We start from the raw sequence: 22,739 nt of genomic DNA, 5'->3' as shown, positions 1-22,739 counted from the left end.
ATTGTGTCGTAAACAAATGCATTATATTTTTTTTTATTAAATAAAGGTGTCTAGCAAAAATAACAAAGCTTCTGCACGTAAACACACTTTAAGAATCTGCTTCAAAACTAAATGAAAGCTGTATCAAAAGCGAGAAAGAATACACAACCAAGATGAAAATGAACGCCGTTATCAAAAGCAATCTTCACGTTTTTTTCAAAATATTCAATTCAAAACGACTAGTGAATATATTTTTAAACATTCTAGGATGTACTTTTAGGGATAAACACAGGAGCATACTACGCAATAGCAACATTAGTGAATCCCGTCGTTTTGAATTATTTCCCGGTATGTACTATTTACCTTTACATTTTTTTTATTATAAACTTGATGATATAAGGATTTACGAATTTAAAAAAAAAAAGATTTTACTAGAAAGAATCATTCGTTGTATGCCTGTCCCAAACCAGGAGCCTAAAATCCAGTGATTTGCATTAATTTTATTGTTGTATGCCATAGTTGTTTTTATTTGATTGTGTTTAGCATAAATCAGACCGTTAGTCTTCTCTTTTGAATGGTGTCATATTTTTGTAAATGCTGGGGCCTTTATATGTAACTATATGGAATGGGTTTTGCTCATTCTTGAAGGTTGTATGATCATCTGTGATTGTTAATTAGATCTTCCTTTGGTTACCGGTGGGTAGTGCATCTTTGGCCATCACACTACATGTCTTTATTTCTACCTGCGTCGCCAACGATGAAAGCAGGTCCAATAACCGATCGACTCTATCAGTCATTCCGTCATTCCGTCCGTCCGTCTGTCCGTCCAAAAAACTTTGGGTAGAACACTTTCGTCAATGTTTTCATGGCTTCTATGAAAGGGAATATGGTTTTAAATTTTGTCTGCAGCTTAGTAACGTTGTATTGTAGCGTTTAAGTAATTTTTAGATCTGCCGTGCAACTACTTACGGTTTGTCGATAGTTTGAAATTTGTTTAGCATTAATTTTTCACTGAAATTTTTTTCTTTGCTTCTAGGTGAGCGAATAATTTTGTATTTGGCCTGAAGCTTGATAATGTTGAGTTGTAGCGTGAATGCAATATTTACATCTACCGTGCATCCACTTGCTGTTTGCTTCAAGTTAGAGATTTTACAATACTAATACGCATTGTTCAAGGAAAATTTTTGTCAAAGTTTTCATGGGTTCAATGGAAGAGGACAATTCATATTTGGTCTGGAACTTGATAATGTTGAGTTGTAGCTTGTAGCATTTTAATCCCTTAACATTACATCAACGAAAAAAGTACTTTATTCAAGTCCAATTGAACATAGTTTTGGAAATCAACTTCGTCAGTTATGCTTCTGTACAAATGTTACCTCAATTGATGCAACGCAGTTACAAATCCTGTATTGTTCTTGTTATGCTTGAAACTTGAAAACGTTACATTTTCTGCAATTGTGTACGAACTCGAATATGTGAATACTGGCGTTCAAATATTGGTTATCAAAAAAAAGTCAATGTGTATTCTCCACTGTTATAAATATTTAGGGTCATCAAAAAGAAGCTGGAGAAATAGGATTGACAGTGGTTATTGCTGGAATAGTAGGAGCTATACTGGCTGGAGTATGGCTTGATAAAACTAAAACATTCAAGTAAGAATTTCATCTCGGAGAATATTGTCAAATTGATTAGAATACAGATCAAGGGTCAAAGCATCGCTAACAAGGATATGACAACACTCCGTTCTACTTTCTGTTCAGGTAATTATTTCATCATCCAATGAAATTGCTGCCTTAGCTGCCTACACATTTTTAAAGGTGTGGATCACATCATTAAGGGGATACCGAAAGTTCTTTAAGAAGTAGAACGGAACATTTTCAGATCATTGTAACCGAAGCGTAGACACAGGATCTATATCATAATCAGATTGGGTATTTGGGGATAATTCACATCATTAAAAAAATATAGAAAAAAAATAACATTTTACAATCAGACGAGGAAACAGTAGAATAGTATTTTAAAAACTGTGAGTAGCAAACTTGTTTTGTTGGCTTGATGACTCATTGACGTACCGCCGTACATCTCATTTATTTCATATATATAAAACATGTAACAAGGTAGACTTGAGATAACTGATAAAATATAATTTTACTTCTTTTTCTGATTATCGCAGGGGAACAACCGTTGGTATATATTTGCTGTCGTTAGCTGGTATGGTGGCATTTACTTTCACATTGAATTTAAACTTACTTTGGGTAGTATATCTATGTGCCGGGATTTTAGGGTACGTATTTTCAACTTGTTACTTATTCCAATTTCAAAAAAAGAGTCACGATACCACCCGAAAAAAAATAAATATTGAGATGTTACATTTCTTGATGAATTTAAAAACGAAACTGCAAATTGGTATAAAAGCATATTTGACGGGTTATGTTCTTCTCATATATGTTATGATGGTATGATACTAAACCCCTAACGGGAAGGATTGTGCCTGATATTCATATGATGAAGACATAATCTTTCAATCAGTTTAATTGAAGTCTGGAGCTGGCATGTCAGTTAACTGCTAGTAGTCTGTTGTTATTTATGTATTATTGTCATTTTGTTTATTTTCTTTGGTTACATCTTCTGACATCAGACTCGGACTTCTCTTGAACTGAATTTTAATGTGCGTATTGTTATGCGTTTACTTTTCTACATTGGCTAGAGGTATAGGGGGAGGGTTGAGATCTCATAAACATGTTTAACCCCGCCGCATTTTTGCGCCTGTCCCAAATCAGGAGCCTCTAGCCTTTGTTAGTCTTGTATTATTTTTAATTTTAGTTTCGTGTGTACAATTTGGAGTTTAGTATGGCGTTCATTATCACTGAACTAGTATATATATTTGTTTAGGGGCCAGCTGAAGGACGCCTCCGGGTGCGGGAATTTCTCGCTGCATTGAAGACCTGTTGGTGACCTTCTGCTGTTGTCTGTTCTATGGTCGGGTTGTTGTCTCTTTGACACATTCCCCATTTCCATTCTCAATTTTATTGCTTACACGAAGCAAACTGCATGTTTAAAAGCATAATCGAATGTGTGTGATGATATATCGCAATTTTTATTTACTATATTTCACTGGAAATGACTCATCACCTCGTTTAAATGAGTTGTAATATTATTTTATGGTTGAAAAAAAAATGTCATCATATATCATCAAGTTATTGATCTTTGATATCGAGGCAAAGACTAAGACAGTGATAATTACCTTAAAGAACTTTTAGTATATATTACCTGTTTATGTATAGATATAAGTTGCCTTATGTTTTGCTTTCCAATCCCCTTTTTAACATCAGTGAACAAAACTGCAATATTTGCAATAAGATTTTGAGTTTTTAAACATTTTACCTATTACTAGAAATGCCACTGCAAATTGGTATAAAATCATATTTGCTTACACAAAGCAAACTGCATGTTTAAAAGCATAATCGAATGTTTGTGATGATATTTCGCATTTATTATATTGCACAGCTGGAAAATGACAGAAACTATCGTGAGACATTGCTGTTGTAGTTTTGAAACAAAAGTAACGACCTAAATAAAAAATAGATGACTTTTCTCCCACAAGATCACTCAGAGAACATATTACCAAATACACGTACACCTATTGAAAAAAAAAATCATTGAATTTACAATTTTCTTTTTACCTCTATAGTCATTTATTCAGTTTATATTTAGTACACACTATCATTAAGTTGATAATTTTTAGCATAGTGTGCAGTTGTATGTATTATGACTCGAAAACTTCCTTTCTATATACTTTTTCCATCTACGTAGATTTTTCATGACTGGTTACTTGCCTGTAGGGTTTGAAATTGCTGCAGAAATTACCTATCCAGAATCAGAGGGTACTTCATCTGGTCTCTTGAACGCATCAGCACAGGTAATATGTTCAGAAGTATTTCCCTGAATGACTGATAACGTCTTTTGAATAGTAAGAGGGCAATAGACCAGTAATATTATACAATTACTGTCTTTTGATGAGGTAAATATGCGGTTGTATTGACTTTTGAAAAACTGATTTTCACTGAGGACGAAGGCCGAAGTGAATATCAGTTTTCAAAAGTAAATTAAACCACATATTTACCAAAACAAAAGACAGTACTTGTTGTATTCCATATTTCGAGAGAAAACAATGTACTTAATGACAAATATTAACCAAACCCAATTGTACATCAAACATTTTATCATAACGTTACATGTAAAAGCGCGTGATGTTTAGCGCTGTGAATATGCTGTTTTATTCAAAATTCAATTCATATATATAGGGAAAGCTACTAAAATAATACCAGTATGGAATAAACTGATTTTCAAAATTCGTAAATTAATTTTTAATACAAAATTCAAGAATCTAAAGTATGAAAGAATAAACGTTTCTCCATGATAACATCAGTGAAACAATTTTTTATAGATTGATGAATTAATGAATGAATCAAATAATCTATAACTAACAACGTTTTGTTCTCTAAAACAGCACTAGATTCCCTCAGTTTATAAAATATTTTCGGTATTGCCACGACAATCACCGTTACACTCGGTACTGGTTACTGCTAACACGGCATGAAAACACATCACTTGATTTTTCACTTTTCACAGGCAATGAAGTTAATATAAAAAAGAAATGTGATTAGATTGCCAATAAGACAACTTGTCATCGAAAGTACAAGGATACAAACAGGTTATCGTATGGCCTTCAACAATGAATAAAACTCAAGTCAATATAACCATGAATTACTGTCCGAAATAATTTTCTTGTTTCAGCTATTCGGAATCATTTTCACTATAAGCATGCGTGCAATGATGAATGAAGTCAGCATTTTTGGTGCTAATATTACACTCAGCTCATTCCTTCTTCTTGGAACCGTTTTAACGGGTAAGTACTGTGATAAAGATGATTAAAGTAACAGACAAGTTATTAAGTGTTATTTTCATTTTTCTAGCACTTTGTCGATACCGCTGCTAGTGGACTGGTAGTCCCCGATGGTATCATCAGCTCAGTAGTCATTGTTTCGTTACTGACATGATTTACATAATTTGTTACATTTAAGGTGGTACATAACACTACAGGGAGATAACTCTGTAAAAATCAGCTGAACGTTTTAATCACGTTCTATTGTTAAGGAAATATTAAGCTTCTCAATTATCAAAATTTTTGTTTATCAAACTGCTATATATCCAATGAATTTTTTCCGATAAAGTGTGTGGTTCAAGTTTTTTGAAATTTTCATATTTTTGTAAAAGGGTAAAAGTAAATATTTTGTCAAAATTTTATGAAAATTAAACGAGCCAAATTAATTTTAGTGCAGGTGTTTGGTACCACCTTAACATATTCTTTTTCTAAATTCGTTGTTGAAAATTTAGAAATTAATGTGAAATTAAAGTTCCTTCAGGTAAAGTTAACATTTAAGAATTGAATGCTTCTTTTTGTAAATTTATTGGGGAGTAAAAGCGTTGACCGAAGTACATTTTGTATGAAGCGCGGAAGCTCTTCATTCTAAAAATGTGCGCACGGTCAACGCTTTTACAACCCTATAAATTAATAAAAGAAGCATTCAATACTTATAATTACATTTTTTTTGCTAGGATCATGAAAACACGATTTCTATCAAGTTTTTCCTTTATTTACCTTTGCACTTTATTGCGGAATAAATGAATGTTACATTTCATTTTGAAATGAAGGTTAATTTCAGAATGACGCGAAATTGCTGTTAGCCAATCAAAATAACGTATTATAATGAAACATACATGTAATGTAATTATTCATGGATGACATTTGCTTTTCTTGTTAGTTCCTTGTTGGTCATACAATCCTCACGTATTTGAGTATTTGTATATCCTCTGTTTTTAAATTTTTCGGTAAGTCTAGAGCGTTCCTGAAAAACGAAGATCCAGAAAAGTGCTTCAGACGCACCAGTTTTATCAAGTGTAATTTTCATTTTTCAGCATTGAGTCGATACAGCTGCTAGTGGACTGCTAGTCTCAGCACATATAATCAGCTCAGTAGTCAATGCTTCGGTACTGAAATTATTTACAGAATACAATTCTTAAATTTTCAGTTGAAAAATTATCAATGATTCATAAGCTAAGGTTCCGACTCCTCGGGCAAAATTGAACTTAGATGGATTTGCTATTCCAACTACATATGTAGACCCCGTGTTGTCATATAATCCATAAAGTATTTAAGTATTTATATATACATCCTTTGCTTTCAATTTTTTTTGTTTGATGGTTCGTGATTACGGAAAATTCAGAAAAGCGCTTCGGATGCAGCAATAGTATTTTCCTGGTAGTTTAATTTTTAATTAAAAAAAAAAGGATTGGGTCGATCATATTGCTGGTAGCGGACAGCTAGTCCCCTACGCTATCATCAGCCCAATTATTAATGCTTCGGTACTGATATTGATTTTAGCATAACTTTCTTAAAATTTCAGTTGAAGGCTACGAATTATAAAAAGGCAATGTTGACCTTTGGTGGATTTGGTTATTCTTTTAAGGTCCGTTTTGGTCAAATATCTCCTGACGTATTAATTTGATCACGTGCCACAGGGTTTAATTTTTTTGGGGTTTGGGCGTTCCTCACGAAGGTTAATTAAAAAACAATTGCATCGAGTTTGGGACGCACCAGATCTATGAAGCGTTATTTCAGTTTCATAACACAGCAATTCAACAACACAATAAAGCCAGAACAGATTATTGTACACCAGATCTATGAAGCGTTATTTCAGTTTCATAGCACAGCAATTTAACAACACAATAAAGCCAGAACAGATTACTGTACAATACGTCAAGCTTGAAATTGTCCTAGTTAAGACAAGTTGTGAATAAGTCTTACAAAAGTTATGTCATTAACAACAATACTTTTAAATATAAAAGACGTAAAGAAATTAAGAAATAATCAAAGCAAAGATGTTTTTTGTTGGGACATACATTCAAATATCGGACGAATTTGAAGGAACTTAAATCCGTTCATGTGTCTCATTCAGAAGAACAACAAGGTTACTTGACATATCAGAGTAAACTTCACTTCAGCGAAAGCACATACTAGTATGTCTCTAATATCGGTACACATGTATCACAGATAACAAAAACAGGAATGCGAACACGATCACTTTAGTTGCCATAGTATATTTGTTGTCGGAATTTCACGCAGAAAATAAAATAAATAAACATTTCACATGTATTTAAAAAAAAAGTTTAAATAATATCAATTAGACCAATTTCATATTGAATTCACAAAACTCGAACGAAATGATTTCATATATAAAAGCCAATAATTAATAAATGATATTGATTTAATAGGCGTTATATGAAATATTTAAAATAAATTAAATTCCTGCTAATGGAATCCCTTATTTTATTACACTACTTTTTGTATGTATACAAACACTTCATTTTTTCTCTTTATAGCGTTAATAGGTGCTAATTACAGACGACAGACTGCTGAAAAACAGGTACGATATGTATATCATATATCCGAGGTATAACTTTGCACGCCTTATATTATTTATGCTTTACAACACCATAAGACATGGCCTATTATTCTATTTTAAGATTTTAAATGTTGTTATCGGATATTTTTTGTATTGCAGCACATTAATATTGATTTTTTTTTCTTTCCGAATTCACAATCAATACCTTTGATTTTTGCTATTTGAACTAATTTTCAATGCTAGAACTTCAAAAGATGTAATTATATCTATCACAACAGCAAAATAACAAAATCACAGATGAAACACTCCCGCAATAATGGAACAGACAAAGCAGTGAGTGGGTCTTTATAGGGGAGGGGGGTATGTTTTTTTCCTAAAAAAATACTCTGATCCCAAATTTGATGAAAAAAATATTGTAGTCAAGCAGATGACAAAAAAAAAAAAAAAAAAAAAAATCTGAATCCAGATTTCTCCCATACCTTATAGTGTTAAATTTTGAAGAAAAAAAAAATTGATTGATAGCGTCGAAAAACTAAAATAAAAATGTTCGTACTTTGCGCGAAAAAAAATTCTGACTCTGACAAAAAAACCAACAACCCCCTTGAAGTTAAATGGTTTAAAAATAAAGCAAATTCAGAGAATTGTATAAACTCCAAAAGTTGCGAGACCGGGTGTGTCGACACGGTAAGCGTCTCCTGCTATGCGTGAATCACCCGCCATGCGAATTCACACTCAGTCAAATTGTTACAATCGAGAATAGGACACAATCGATAAAATTACTGATCAAATGGCTATTAGAGTGATCTAAAGATATAATACCGCGAGAAAATGAAGTAGTGAGTTGACAAACACATGTACATCGTATGGTTCAACCATATCGTGATGTTGACCGAAAATATGTAGTGTCAACGCAGTACGTCATGCTTCCTCATAACTCTGTCAGCAGAAACCCTGGTATGGAGCACACCATCTTGATAAGTTCGTAAATATATTATGAATATCCACGGTAGTAACGTATTGATTAAGAAATGTTAATCCAATACAAAGGGGGGGGGGGGTATGTTACTTCTGATAAATTGGAAGTTTTTGACAATTGGAAAGTGGAAATAATTACGTTTGTAATAACAGATAATTTTAGTACATAAATAAATATAACATACACATATACATGTATATATGCTTTCCGTGTTAAAGCACCTATTTCTAAGTTTAAATTTTCAGGCACACTTCTACGTACTATGCTAGAATATATAACAAGCGTTTTTTCTTGTTGATTTTTCAGAGAGTTTCAAAAATAGACTTTCTAGACATCAATATCATTTCTACAAAAAATGAAAAACAATCTGCACAAAAGGACAATGAATGCCTTTAGATGTGTGCTGTTTGCGATGCATGATGCATGCAAGAATGATTTCGAAACAGTCTTCCATCATTGACCGAAGATGTTACAAATATAGATGAATACTGAATGGAACATCACACTGTTACCCAATACTAACAGAATCAACTTTTGTACGCTCATATCGGTTCCTATGTGTCAATTGTACATGTTTTATGCCTAATTCACACATTCATGGATCACCTCGCCGGTTCCACTACGGATTAAATCTCACGGATGATCCCGGAATTGCAGTTTCTGTAGTCTGTTACGGATCCGATACGGATGCACAACGGTATGACTACGGGCTTTCACGTATTTACCACGGGTGAAGTAGGAAAGGGGTCATTTGGCGACATGACTCATACGGATTCGTACGGTACGACACGATTTAATACGGATTCGTACGGTACGACACGATTTAATACGGAAATGACACGGTTTAATACGTAACGGCACGTGTCGGGGCGTATGTACTGCGGATAAACAGCGGTTTGCTACGGTATAAGTAAGAGTTAGTACGAGTAAGAACGGTCCGATACAGAATAGTACGAATCACCACATTTTCTAAGCCGTCAATCATTTCTATTTTCTTTATGGCAGTTAATCGATGTTTTTGTTTTTTGTTTTGTTTTATTAAATCAGTTATCGCTCTGTCTGTACTAGGTGGTTTTATTCGTAATCGTCAGACCAACGGCATTTAGCAGTTCTTGGATCATATTTGGGTCTATTCTTTTAAAGTTCTTAAATGCAGCTGAATTTTCCGCACACAGTTCAGCCATGAGGGTCTAATACTGGCCATGGATAAGTCTTCGGAGAAGCCAGTCCCTAGTCCACCATCTCCTCTGCCGCCGGTCACATCTACGTCTGTCGTCAAGTAGCTCGACCACTGTCCTTGCATTTTTTGCCATATCAATATCTAATTCCAGTCAATTAATTGCAAGCATCAGTTATTGATTGTTCATGTTTGATAATGTTATGTATAACTCTACGGCAAGACACAGACTAGGGGCCCTATAAGTAAGTTATTTATACAGAAGCCTGATGGCAGTTTGTCGTGGGCAGTAATATTCCGTATTTTGTAGAACCCTTGGTGATCCCTACCTATCCGTATTACAACGTTATGAAATCGTGCCTTTCCGTGACAAATTCGTATCCGATCGTAGTGTATCCTTAACAAATACGTGGTGCAACCGTACTAGTACGTAGTTCTCCGAAACAGACCGTAGAAATACTTCGGGCATACGAATAAGAACGGATTAATACGGTTTTAATAAGGACTAAAATGGATCAGTACGTTCAAATACGGTTTAGTAATATACTACGGTTGTTTGATCCTTGGTCAAATTTTGCGCATGTTCAAAAATTGTCCCGGATATATCAGTACTACTACGTATGACTACGGACCAAAACAGATCTTGCCACGAATGATGTCGGATCGCATCCGTGGCTAATCCGGCGTCAAATCCGTGAATGTGTGACCTAGTCTTATGCTACATGTGTTTTTTTGTTGTTGTTTTTTTTGCTTCGCACCGATCTGTTGAGTTAAGCCATTTACCACTGATTTTCATAGTTTCTTCTTATGTTGTGTTGTTACACCACTGTCACATAGTGGAGGGTTAAGCGCATACAAACATGTTTAATCCCGCCACTATCTTCATGTTCTTGTCCCATGTCAGAAGCCTGTAATTCAGTGATTGTCGTTGGTTTATTTCTGACATACATGTATTTTTTTTTTTTTTTTTTTTTTTTTTTTTTGTAAATTGTATTGTTATGAACATGACCAGATGACGAATTAAGCCGTTCGTTTTATTTTTTTGTAGTTGTTAATTTCACATTTGTCCTGTGTTTAGGTTTTTCTCATTGTTTAAGTCGGAACGGTGGCATGAAATTGCTTATATCTTCGTTATTTGAAATCTGGTGGATAGTTGTCTCAATAGCAGTCATACCACATCTCCCTATTTTTATATTGATGCACATTCAGTTCAATAAATTACCCAGTTTATACTGTTTCGTTGCATGTTGTTTATAAAAAGGACAACTGTAGAAGAGGGGCGAAAGATACCAGAGGGGCATTCAAACTCATGTATGTCGAAAATAAACAGACAACGCCATGGCTAAAAAAGAAAAAGACCAATAGACAAACAACAGTACACAAAACACAACATAGAAAACTAAAGACTGAGCAACACGAACCCGACCAAAAACTGGGGGTGATTTCAGGTGATCAGGAAGGGTAAGCAGATCTTGCTCCACATAATATACAAGGCTGATTTTGACACGCATTTCTTTAGTATCAAACTTTTAAACTTACAAATTCGAGTATCCTTCTTGGGACGTTTACAATTCATGTTTTGAACAATATTTATTTAGATATGTATACAACAATAAATAAATTTCAATATATATGCATGGAGTGTCATTTTATATATTTTGCTGATTCACTTGCAATGATTAGTAAGGAATAAAGCCATCTCTATTGAAGAGACACATTTTGCCTTGGAAAAAAAGCGGAAGATACCATGGGGACATTCAAAACTAAGTCGAAGAGAAACTGACAACGCCATCATGGCAAAAAAAACGAATGTTACCTCTGATGATTGCCACGGATCACATGTACATAACAAAATAGTTTGAACATATATTGAATAATTTACTGAAATATTTGAATTTTTTTCTTATTAATTTATCCGTTCAAAATTTTCAGATCGGTTCATTTGAAAATGAATTGGTACATTGCACAATGGATATTACCTCTATTTATATATCCGTTCAGGAGTATTACGCAATAGACAAATTATTTCACAAAAACTTAACCTGTGTTGTATTGTATTTTGTTCTGAGTCCGTGCTAAATAAATCTGTTGTTTTGGACAATAATGCATGCATCGAAATACAGGAATTACCATAAATATTGAAGTATACAACAAACCACACCAACCAACAACGTACAACTGACTTCTATGGAATAAAAATATACACATAAAAGCAACAACAACAAACAATACATATGGTCTACAAAGTCTGTCTTAATGGTTTTGGAAAGGATTCCGCTCAAGCCAGTGCTTGGGGCCGTCTTAAACTTGCAATGAGGTGAGAGTTTTTTGCTCCGTTTTGAAGGCCTCACTGTGACTTTGAGATGAAGAACAGTAATACAAGTGCTGTTCCTTTGCGTTTTTGTGTTTTTTGTTGTTGTACATGTACTGATTTTGTGTCATGGATGGATTCCCCTTTATATCCTTTGTTTTTCTATAACATAGCCTACCTTGATATGTACAGGTACAAACGTGGTGGGGTACGACTAGTTTATATTTATCCTGGTTCCCGGTACTACGTTCCAGGTATTAGCTAATGTTACTGAATATTGCGATCGGGAACCAGTCTAGTTTATATTTGACTGGTTCAGCTACCAGCATGACTATTAACTAGAAGAAAGAAAATTGGATGGCACATAATTTCGAAAGCAATGTGCTTGCTTGATGGTGCAATTTGATAGCAGTTGCATGACAGCAATATCCGATGTACGTGTTTTGAGATGTGTTCACAGTTAATATAAAGATCTTCAAAGATACCAGACTTATATTTTGTACGCCAGACATGCGTTTCGTCTATACATGGCTTATAAGTGACGATCGAATCAAAAGTGTTAAAAAGGAAAAAGAAGTCGGGTTTAATATTTTTAGAGTGACTGTTGACGATAAATCAGACATCGACTGCATATGTATTATTTCTTTTCAGTTTTACGTTAATTGCCCCTACCAGAGGTACCAGAGGTATATATTCCTTAAAATTAAATTTTTGAAACAGATAATCATGTATCGCTTGTTTGCAATTCTTGGTATGATTGGCAATGAGACAACTATCCACAAAGATCAAATAAATTGGATGTAAGTGGGATATATATTTTACTAGAAACACAAGTATTACTTCAGATATGAGGATGATACATAACGACTGTAAAATATTTTAAAACCATTCAGAAGTCCGCAGTATCATTTTGTAACTTGTAGAAGTAACATTTGTGTCAAAGCAAAGGTCTTTTAAGTCATCTTTATAATTAAGACAGTCATATAATTTTGATATATAATGTGTCCCAAAATTAATACACTACACTGTAAAAATATTTTTTGGATAGAGCAGGTGCTAATTTTTGTTAAAATAGTTTTGTTGTTTTCTGTTTTAGATAAATTCACTACGTCATAACTGTTTTCTCGGACCAATGTTTGTTATGTCTGTCTTGTTTTACTGACGTCATTTGGTCGGGCTGTTCAATATAGTTTTTATAAGAATTCTTCGACTGTTTTATAAATTGTTTATATATTCTGTTATTGTAACTCTCATACAATGTTATGACTTTCGGCCTCATTTATTCTTCTCATTACACTTTAATTAATCATGATTTTACGAAATGGAAAGAAAACATTATACAATAATCCTTCAAGGATATTCACGTGCTCTAAAAACCTCATTCCAAATATTAATTCAACCGCTGTCAATCGAAATTCCCCATCTAAATTTAGCACTTTTTATAATTGTGTCAAAGGTGGCAATGCTGCTGCAGCCAGATTATTCAATAAAAATGCACGTGGATATCCACAAATATTTCCGTGCAATGCCAGAAAATGACAAACCTGATCTAGATTATCTTCTGATAATACTGTATAAGGTCAACAGTGAACGGGAAAGCTTTTTCGCTTTCCTTTTCCTGTGACATTACATGAAAAACCCAAAGCCTCATTTATCTGGTTACATGAACAAAGCCAAAGAGTGGTATACAATATGTAGGACAAACAGGACGGGAGTTTTTTTAAACGAACACAGGAACATCTATACCGCTTCCGAAAACCTAAGAAATTCAAAAGTATAATTTATCAACATTTAGGTAAACACAACCACAATATTGAATTTATTAGATTTCAACCGCTCGAAACGATCCAGAAACCGCAAGGGCAATCGCATAAACAATTTGAAGATTCCCGTAAAATTATCGAACTGTCTTGGATTAACAGCTTATCCCCTGGGTCTAAATGACAATATACTTGGACAAGGGAACATATCTACAACTTCTTCTATTGATATCATGAATATTATGGATAAAAGACAACGAAATAATAGGTCTCATGGCAAACGTATCAATCGAAATCAACGAATTAAACATCGTATAGATTATACACTTGGTAATCTATCTATATTTAAAAACAATGGTAGGCATCAATTATTATGTAAGCTGGGTCAAATACCAATTAGTAAAGTACATGATATTTTAAAGGAGTGTGACACCATCTCTTTCTTCAGCCCGCTGTATGAATATTCTCGTATAATTACAGCTTTTTGCCACCATAGGCTGTTCCCGCGCATCGACAAACCTGAAGATCATAAACGTCATTTTCTAAAAATTAAATATATTAGCAGAGGTATTGATTTTACCAATATCTAGTATATTTAATGACTCTACCGTTCAAAACTTCATACCTCCCTATTTTGATAACACAGAACCACCTAATATTTCATACACATACAAAAAAACCAGCAGAAGTTTAATTTTTAATTATACGCCGGTAACATCAGACGTCAATGTAGAAAATAATACTCCTTTAACTTGAAACTGTGAATCGTCGAAGTTTAGATATGTTCCCATGATATGTTATTATGGGGGACCTACATATCGTCCAGAAAAGAGAGGTTAAAAACTTTTTGAAAAAAGGACCAAAATATCGTCCTCCATCTAAAATAGATTGGAAACAGTGTCGTCAGGTCACCAAAGATGCTCTTTCCTCGTTTTGTAAAAATTGGTGTAAACGGGAAAAATCTGATAAAACATCTCTTGATTCTTATTTATATAAATGTATGAATGTAGTAGATAATAGAATATCACATTTTGAAAATAATTTAGAAGTAATTAATAGAGTACATAATACGCCTATTTCCAGAATAAGAAATAAACTTCAAGAACTTTCAAAGCGGTTTTTGTTTGTACCGGCCGACAAAGCAGCCAACAATGTGGTGGTGGTATGCCGTAAATACTACACGGACGTTCTTAAGAATGAAATTTTAAATTCATCTACATTCAAGTCCATGCGCCCCACAGAGAGTCATATAGTTAACAAACATATCATAACCACATCACAGCTCAAGGCTTCTTCTGAACATTTGAAGGTCCCTACTATGTATTGGTTACCTAAACTACACAAAAAAAAAACCAGTAAAATATCGTTTCATCTCGGCCTCTAGTAAGTGTTCTACAACTAATCTTTTAGTGCTTTTAACAAGTTCCTTAACTACTATCAAATATCTTATCATAAACTATTGTAATAAAATATATGAAAATAGTGGAATTAACTTTTTTTGGAGTGTAAAAAATTCTTCGGATGTTTTAGATAAATAACGTGCTTTTGATGGTCCTTTTGATTCTGTTAACAGTTTTGACTTTTCTATTCTTTACACTACACTTCCACACAATCTTATCAAACAAAAATTTGACTATTTAATTAAATGGTCGTTTGGTAAATCTGAATGCAAATATATTTGCTGCAACTAATTTAAAGCCTTCTTCTCTAATGAGAAAGGTAAATATGCTAGATATACTTACTGGAGGTGTGATGAGATGATTGAAGCTGTTAATTTTCTCCTTGATAAAATTTATGTACGTTTCGGCAGCAAAGTTTATCGACAGGTTGTATGTATTCCTATGGGCACTAATTGCGCCCCTTTAATAGCAGACTTGTTTTTGTACTGTTATGAATCACAGTTTATTACGAAACTCAGTAAAGACCCGTCTAAATTGCATTTAACTGATAAATTCAACAACACTTACCGTTATCTTGATGATATTTTTTCGTTAAATAATCAAGAATTTTCGATACTGCCGAAATTTACCCAAAGGAACTTACCTAGATTTAGATATTTCGGTTTTACACGGGAAACTCCAAACTAAAATTTACGACAAAAGGGACGATTTTTCGTTCCCTATTGTTAATTTTCCCTTTTTGGATGGTGATGTTCCTTTGGCACCATCTTACGGTGTTTATATTTCACAACTCGTTCGCTATGCCCGTGTCTGTTGTGACGTTTTTGATTTTAACGAACGTACTCCATGTATTACTGGTAAATTATTAAGCCAGGGATTTCGTTACCACAAACTACTTAAAACCTTTACTAAATTCTTCCACAAATATAAAGATTTGGTTTTGAAGTTTGGTTGTACCTGTAGAAAACTTATTTCAAACGGGATTGCACATCCTCATTTTTACGGCAATATTGTTTACCGTGCCCGGAAATTTAGAAACGATCCTGGTAAACTTATCGATCCTTTAAATAAACTTATTCTAAAAGGTTACCAATTCAACACTGTAATTAGATCATTAAATATTGTTTTTATTGGTACTAATATTGATTTTGTTATCAGTAAATTAAAAGCAAACTAAATGTTATTGTTATATACATATACACATTCATGGATCTACAATCTGTCGATACCTGTATCTTGGCATTGCACAAGGTCATGTTTTTCTCTGACTGTTTATGACGTCTTTACACTAAATCCATTGGATGTTGGATGTGTACGGATTGATAATTTAGTCTTAGATGCATGATTTTTTTTTATTAGTTGTTAGTGGCTTTGAACTAGCTGTCAGTAACTGCGAGTGCTCAGATCTGTACTTAGTGTCTTTTTGTTGTTTGGATGTACAAGTACCCGGCCACGTCCACTTGTATTTGTAGTATTTGTATTTTTATCCATCTGATGAGTTAAGCCTCTTTCAACTGATTTTTATAGTTCGTTCTTATGTTGTACTGTTACACCACTGTCCCAGGTTAGGGGGAGGGTTGGGATCCCGCTAACATGTTTAACCCCGCCACATTCTGTATGTATGTGCCTGTCCCAAGTCAGGAGCCTGTAATTCAGTGGTTGTCGTTTGTTTATGTGTTACATATTTGTTATTCGTTCCTTTTTTGTACATAAATTAGGTCGTTAGTTTTCTCGTTTGAATTGTTTTACATTGTCATTTCGGGGCCTTTTATAGCTGACTGTGCGGTATGGGCTTTGCTCATTTTTTAAGGCCGTACGGTGACCTATAGTTGCTAATTTCTGTGTCATTTGGTCTCTTGTGGAGAGTTGTCTCATTGGCAATCATACCACATCTTCTTTTTTATATATTCTGGAAAACCGCGGAGGTTGTGAAATGAGGCTAGGGTAACATTTGTGGCATTGCAGATGGTTATTCGATTTTTATAAAAGCTGACTTAAAATTGGTCCTTTTTGTTAGAGGTATTTGACTTTGGCCATATTATAAAAAAGAAGATGTGGTATGATTGCCAATGAGACAACTCTTCACAAGAGACCACAGAAATTAACACCTATAGGTCACCGTACGGCTTTCATCAATGAGCAAAGCCCATACCGCAGTCTATTGTAGCGTTTCTGTGAACACGTTTTTTTCTAAGCGGTTTGCTGGTATTATTGGACTTACGAGATCAGTTTTCTACTTGTAACGTTGTGGTAGGATGACAAATTGTAAGTGCTGCTCCTTCATCACCATTATTGGCCTGATATGGCTGTCATACTTGGTAGAATTGTTTTCAATCAGTCATGTATAGTTAATTGATCATATTATTGCTCCATTTTGACTGTATTTTGGGGGGGCAATAAGAATGGGACATTATCCGTATAGAAGCATTATCGAATACTTCAAATTTCTGTATGTTGACACCTCGATACCATTTGGTTTTGTTTGTGTCATTGGGTCACAGAGTTTCGTTGAATAGATATCCCGTAATTCCTTTAATTCATACATAGTTATTGTAATTTTGTTTATGAGCGGTGGTGGACATTTGGCTAGAACCTTACCAATTTTGAAAACTGTAATGCAGAGAAAAAAGCTTAACAGAAAAAAAATATAGTCTGCAATGTTTCAAAGTTCTCCATGGCTCAGGTGAGCAATTCGGGATCCTTGAAGCCTCTTAATCTCCAGTGTATATCCTAAACAATGCAGGGGAAAATGTTCATATTCCCTTTTGTACTCTAGAATACGCAACTATGTGTTGCAGACCTCTAGATGTCCGTTTTGTGTTTTTGGGTTGCTGTCTCATTACTTGTTTGTTTGTGCAGTTAGCATTGCACCTTACAAAATATGAATAAGAAGTGAATGCATTATTTTTCATTATTATTGGGCTGTATAAAAACGTTTACCAAAGCATATTCAAAATGAGCCTTTAAATCATTTCAAGAACTTGATAAATTCTTGTTCTGGCAGCTCAAGCCAATGTTTCGCCTGCAACACCAGATAATTCTGTTTATTGTTTTTAGTTTAATGCTTTGTTTTCAGGACGACTTTTTGTTTAACTAATCTCTATGTGTTTTTTTTTATGTTGCAAACCCTTTAACATTTGCTTAATTTGTGTTTTTACCCCCAAATGTTCATGCTTCAGTGTGTGTATTTGAATTGCTTGATAGAACTTTTGTATTTTATGAATTATGCATAATATGAACTCTTGGTTTCTATGTTCAATTGTAGGTGCACATCACTTGATATGTATGTTTTGTTTGCTGTGCTTTGTTTTTGTTGTAAAAGCTCTTCAGGCGGCTTATGTTTGTAATTGTATTGCATATGTCGACTTTAAATAAAGCTGTATGTCTTATATGTTTTATGTATATTGAATATTAGTCGCATTTGGTATAATGGATAACCTTTATTGCAAACAAAAATTATTTTGTGGCAATACCAAGTTAAATTAACAATTCAGAGTCGCACTGGCCCTTCCAGTAAGTATTACAGAGCTAAACACATATGAAGATTATTTTCAAGTCAAAGTTTCTATAACCATCACTCAAAAATATGACTTGTTTCACTCGGGAAATATCCAGCCTACATCAGTTGGTCACGGGGTTGAAGTTACTTTTAAAACAAAATGTTCGTATGAAAAATGTTTTCGGTCGGAAAACTGACCTGTTATATTCAGTTTTATTGTGAAATTTATTAAGTACAAAGATTTGTATAGGTATAGACACGTCACAGTGGAATTACTTTTAAAAGTTTAAAAGTTTATATGATATATAAAACAAATTTGAAGAGTGCTTCACACGGTATCCATTCCGTTCGCTCCCATAACACGTTCGCACCCTACACGTTCTTACCCCTTACGTTCGCCCCCTGGGTTCGTTCACACCCTATTTCTATTTAAATACAGGTTGGATTATTAGATTTTTAAAGATGAATTTATCCAAATATTTATATTTTCTTGAATAAAAATTCGTGAATTTTCTAAATGAAGTATTGTTTTTGTAAATAGATGATTAATTCTTAAATGTTGATTATTTATGATTAGTGTAATGTATATTTCTCACTGTAATGTATATTTCTTCCATAAATGTAGATATTCCAGATTTTCTATTCACAGAAGAAGGAAAATCACTATTTGAACATTTTTTGTGTTATTTGTGCCGAACCCGGAGTCGCAATACACTTTTTTTTTGTTAGCTCCGATGAACAGTTACGCCCCTTTAAACAGAGCCTTAGCGGCGAATTCGAACGGCGTGACTTTTTACCCCAATATACCCCAATATACCCCAACATACCCCAATATACCTCAAAAAGCAGTTTAAACATAATTTGGTTGAATAACAATGTTACACTAGGCATTTAAATGTTATTTTAACGACATTAATACTTTATTTTATGAATATATTTAATTTTAAATCACTTTTTCCCTCGTAACTTGTTCTGTTCATGTCAGCCGCTTACGATCACAAAATGACTTTTTACCCCAATATACCCAAATATACTCGAATAAACAGTTTCAACACAATTTCCACGATAAGGAATGATATAACAAGCAGATATATTAAAATTGAACACAACTGTTTACATTTTTTGTGCATTTAGAGGCTTTTAAAACACGGGTTCTTTATTCATGTATTGACGAAGGTTACACTAAAAACCCGAACGAACGAACCTAAAAATATACCGGTAAATTTTTGCAATTTCTTTTTCTCCCTTAAAATTTTGAGATTGTAAATGCATTTTGTGTTTTGTTTTCTATATGATGTTTTTTCTAAAATAAAACTCGAAATTTTTTCTCAAATTTGGAAATATTTTCTCAAATATTTGTTTTCTTTGAAAATAATATATAATCCTTATATGTTAAACATTTAAAGTTTTCTTTTTATGTTTATAAAATGTTTGTATCTTTCACTCAGTTAGGACATTGGTCAGCGGAAATTCTATGTTGGTCAGGTCGGTGTGTTCACGCTTCTCGGACCAACATCTGAAATTGTTTGTCATGCCAAGAAATCCTTGCTCAAAACTCCGATGGACCTCCTATACGGCATCCATTACTAGTTAAAGATTAAATAGAAAAATATAAACCTTTCAAATGTAGCGTTTATAAAATAAAAATATTCCCTGTGGAACACCCCCAACCCCCTTTTTTGCGCTCTCTATTTTCAACCCTCGAATTAAGCTTTCCAATCTAATTAATTTAAAAATTAAAACCTAGCTTTCTAACCGATCTATTCATGTACCGGACCGGCAACTTTCGTTATTTTATAAGAAAATCTACAATGCCGTTATACACATGCGTGTTGTCTGCTTGGAGTCTCCGCACAGGCACTTGACTCAGAATAAATACCGAATATGGAAAGTGGAGCTACAATTCAAAACATAAAGTCCGAAGGCACATAGAAGATTTTTTTTTTTTTTTTTTGCAAAGGATGCCGGGGGAACCCTCCATGTGTTCAAAATATACATGAAATATCATAACCCCGAGTTTTCGATCTGTTACATGCCAAGAAATCCTTGCTCAAAACTCCAGTGGTCCTCCTACGGCACCCATGCATTTGTAGATTTGATTTTATTCAACAAAATAATGTATGTCCTGCATGTTCGTATCGCATTGAACACGGACATATGCCTATACCAAATGGTCAATATTAATCATCCATGTAATTTGCTCTATGGTAATTTTTTAGCTTGTAAAGGTAAAAAATCCATGTCGGAGAAAGGCGTTTTTTTTTGTCAAAGAGATTAATGAAATTTACCGGTAAATGGAGTTACAGTGAATCCAATTCAATTTAACAATGGTGGGTTGAACCTGGTTTTATGGCAAGCCAAATCTCTTTCTTATAGGCAATGTTAGAAATACCGCTTAATTGACAATAAAATTTGTATTTATGGCGAAATAATACACTATAAAACCTTGAAATTACTGAGGCAAAGGGTTTTTTTTTTTAATTGCGAACATATCAAAAGTATTATGCAGAAAAAAAATCGGCACTTTACAATCTTTAAGCACAAAAATTTATCAATAAAAAAAAAGAGTGCACTCAAATATCTTGGCTGCTTTATTTATCATGATTGAAGAATGTTGAAAATCTGTAATATATCTTGATTGCTGTTTCATTGAATATCTCACATCTACTTTATTAATATTCAGAATGCTTTAAAATTGTTTTTAAAATCAGGAAAAGAAACTTGAATTGTGTCTTGTGTCTTACTAATCGTTGACTGTAGAAGAAAAAAATGAAGACACATATTTGCTAATTCAATCTTTATATTTCTGTGCTCTATGACGGGTACGTCATAAGTAGGAGATATCGATATGGCGAGGAGTGAATTAATTGGGTTATAAAAATTGGTGTTTTTTTTTCGAATGATTTTGATTTTTTTTCTAAAATAAAATTTCTATACAAATTCGCATTTTTGCTATTACAAAGGTATATATAGCTATTCTATAAGAATTAAACAACTTGAATGATACAATTGTCCGAGGAAAATGCTTTTGATGTTCTGTTAAAAGAGGATAAAGTTTAAGATATCCAGGGGACTCCACAAGATTTGAGAAAGAAAATCGTTTTTCCAATTTTTAATCATACAAATTTACATACTCTTAAATAACTAGTTTCTAATTGAAACAGTGTACTTGTCGGATTTCCTTTCAGAGAACAGAATTAATCATCATTCTATAGAGAAACACTAAAGGAGGTTAACTTCACTATCTATTTGTATGTAAAAAATATTTGTACTTAGAAATAATTTCATTCCGATATATAAAATAGCAGAAAACAAAACGAAACAAAACTAAGTACATGCTTAGATGTATAATCTATGGTACATGATATCAGTATGTGATTTACAGCTATATTTCAATGTTTTTTAAAAGAAAAAAAGCAATTTATTGTAGTCTCATTATTTTAGTGTTTACCTGCTACTGATGCATTATGATAATTGTTATGTTATCTGTTTTATTTGTTGCTGTTGTTATTCGTATAGTTTGTTTCTTTTTGTCAGAATTGCAATATGGTATTTTATGTTCTTGCATACTATAGAGACGTTAATCAAGTGTCTTGTTTTAAATTCTGATAGGTCGAGTTATCATCAGACTTCAAAATGTTGAATTAGTTGAATTGAACTGCTAATTGTAATTTTAAACTTAGTGATGTGCAATTTGATAAGTTATTCAATAGATTACACTCGTGTCACAGGATATCGATGTATACCCTAGGTGGTCATTCAAGTTCAATAAACAATGACAGGATGTTGTTGATTAATTCATCTGTTGAAACAACAGACCAATCCGCATTATTTTCCAGGACTCACACGCAGTACTAGTTATCTCTCATACCTCAAAATACAGAACGCATCAGCTCAATCAACATTGTGAGGGTCTTAATGGGGTTTATAGAATCAATGAATAGTATATTTCAATGTGAAAATAAATTTTGAAAAATGAATTTGACTCTGTTTTCCTCTTTGTTTCTATCATTTATCATATATTTTGTTCTCCATAATCACAAAAACGCACTACCCTTAAAGTATTAATAACATGGAACAATTCAGAAACAACTCAAAAACATCGGTGAACATGTATAATTAATTCTATTTTATTCAAAACACTGTTCTCATAACATTATAGTCATAAGCA

General features: G+C 33.4%; 2 protein-coding genes across 7 annotated transcripts in view; one reads left to right on the top strand and one right to left on the bottom strand.

The window, feature by feature from the left end:
- Positions 1–11,235, top strand: part of LOC127724364 (feline leukemia virus subgroup C receptor-related protein 2-like) — a 227,425-nt gene extending 216,190 nt beyond the window's left edge. For all 6 annotated transcript variants that reach the window (XM_052231307.1, XM_052231308.1, XM_052231303.1 and 3 more), the window contains 7 exons: positions 260–327; positions 1,528–1,631; positions 2,153–2,263; positions 3,793–3,898; positions 4,777–4,888; positions 7,423–7,466; positions 8,728–11,235. In XM_052231307.1, coding sequence (XP_052087267.1) covers positions 260–327; positions 1,528–1,631; positions 2,153–2,263; positions 3,793–3,898; positions 4,777–4,888; positions 7,423–7,466; positions 8,728–8,817 — 635 coding nt within the window. In that variant the 3' untranslated portion in view covers positions 8,818–11,235. The remainder of the gene's footprint in view (positions 1–259; positions 328–1,527; positions 1,632–2,152; positions 2,264–3,792; positions 3,899–4,776; positions 4,889–7,422; positions 7,467–8,727) is intronic.
- LOC127724368 (fibrinogen-like protein A) overlaps positions 1–22,739 on the bottom strand; it is a 432,225-nt gene that overhangs the window by 247,203 nt on the left and 162,283 nt on the right. The window lies entirely within an intron of this gene.

Source organism: Mytilus californianus, unplaced genomic scaffold (assembly GCF_021869535.1).
Source record: "Mytilus californianus isolate M0D057914Y unplaced genomic scaffold, xbMytCali1.0.p SCAF_14, whole genome shotgun sequence".
Taxonomy (NCBI): Eukaryota; Metazoa; Mollusca; class Bivalvia; order Mytilida; family Mytilidae; genus Mytilus; species Mytilus californianus.
Note: the sequence above shows the minus strand (reverse complement) of the source record. Positions and strands in the feature narration are given on the sequence as shown.